A 1,589-nucleotide genomic window follows, 5' to 3' on the forward strand; every position below is an offset into this window, starting at 1 on the left:
TCCGGAAAGTCCGAACTCGGAGGTTAAACTCCGGAATATTGGCAAAGGTAATTAAATGGAATGAGCTAACCAATACAATGGGTATAAGCGGAGGTGGGGTCAAAGTCCGAGGTCGGAGCTAAGACCGGAGGTTCCAGAGACGAGACGTGAACGGGATACCGGAGCGGAGGTCCGGAGTCAGGAGCATAGGTTTTGCGTACTCGTCTGGAAGGTGTCGAGGTTGGGGTCGGACCCGGAATGTTCCGGAGTCGGACCGAAGGTGGTGTCCGAGCCGGAGGTGGGATAACCTCTTGGGAGTCGGCAAGGAGAAAGTGATGGAAGGGAAATAGGGCTCCGGAAGTCGGAGTTCGGAGTTCCAGGAGCCCGGAGCGGAGGTCGGGATTGTATGGATATGACAACTTGCATAAAATCCCAACAAATGCATTCCACCTCAGTTCTACCACCCTGAACATCTGCTCACAAAGTCTGGTTCACTGGTGACCCAGTTTGGAAATGCCAAGTATTGCATGGAGACTGTAAGCAACTTGTCTTGTCATATTTATCTAATAATGGAAAACTGACCTGGCTCAGTTTATTGCATGTGTGTGGGGGCCCAACGAGTTGTTCAATATCACCATGAAGGGGGGCAAGCATGATGAAGCTCACTTTGATGTGTTCTTCCTTCCCAACATTGCTGCCTTCTTTGACACTCTGATCCCCCACCTGGTGAGCAACGTAACTTGGGATGACAAAGTTCCTGAGCTCCCTGAGAGAATGGGGATCAATGGGGACTGGGTAAGTGAGTTGTGTGTCATTTTGCAGCCCCACTGACATATGCTGCATTAGGTTGTTCAGTATCTGCTTCACAATGCATCTGACCTTGTCCGGGTGGATGAACATAACTCTTTGGGAGCAGACAGAACTTGCAAGGATCGAATAACCTTCATGCTGGAGACAAACAGTCAATGGTATGGCCTTATTGCTCCCTTTGTTCCCTCCACACCCAGTGCCACATACACGTTCCCCTTGAGTGGAGTGGTGATCAAAGACAAGTCACCATCAGGGAAACTGATCCAGCTGGTGCAGCCAGAGTTCCAAGGGTATAATCATGTAAGTAGGATTTTTTTTTTTGAATGTTGTGTGTTGCTCATCTGTGCCCAAGCCTCATCACCCCATGCCTGGCACTTCCACTCAGTTTTGTTATCCACCTACATTCCCTCCCACAGGTCCCTCAACTCCTCCATTGCAAACTCCTGTACACCCCACTCCCCAACCCACAGCAGGCCCAACCCACAGCAGGCCCTTCCACCACTTGGCCTAGGGCCTGCTGTGGGTTGGGGAGTGGGGTGTACAGGAGTTTGCAATGGAGGAGTTGAGGGACCTGTGGGAGGGAATGTAGGTGGATAACAAAACTGAGTGGAAGTGCCAGGCATGGGGTGATGAGGCTTGGGCACAGATGAGCAACACACAACATTCAAAAAAAAAAATCCTACTTACATGATTATACCCTTGGAACTCTGGCTGCACCAGCTGGATCAGTTTCCCTGATGGTGACTTGTCTTTGATCACCACTCCACTCAAGGGGAACGTGTATGTGGCACTGGGTGTGG

The 1,589-nt window shown here is 50.6% G+C and overlaps 1 protein-coding gene across 1 annotated transcript; it reads left to right on the forward strand.

Annotated features, from left to right (window-relative positions):
- Positions 1–615: 615 nt before the first annotated feature.
- Positions 616–1,300, forward strand: EI90DRAFT_3124985 (uncharacterized protein; the record flags this gene model as incomplete). Its single annotated transcript, XM_039063772.1, has 3 exons — positions 616–774; positions 826–1,089; positions 1,142–1,300. 3 exons carry the CDS (start codon positions 616–618, stop codon positions 1,298–1,300), a joined length of 582 nt encoding a protein of 193 aa, XP_038915065.1.
- Between the last annotated feature and the right edge of the window lie 289 nt (positions 1,301–1,589).

The sequence above is a fragment of the Cantharellus anzutake genome, assembly GCF_015039405.1.
Source record: "Cantharellus anzutake strain C23 chromosome Unknown EI90scaffold_30, whole genome shotgun sequence".
Classification (NCBI taxonomy): domain Eukaryota; kingdom Fungi; phylum Basidiomycota; class Agaricomycetes; order Cantharellales; family Hydnaceae; genus Cantharellus; species Cantharellus anzutake.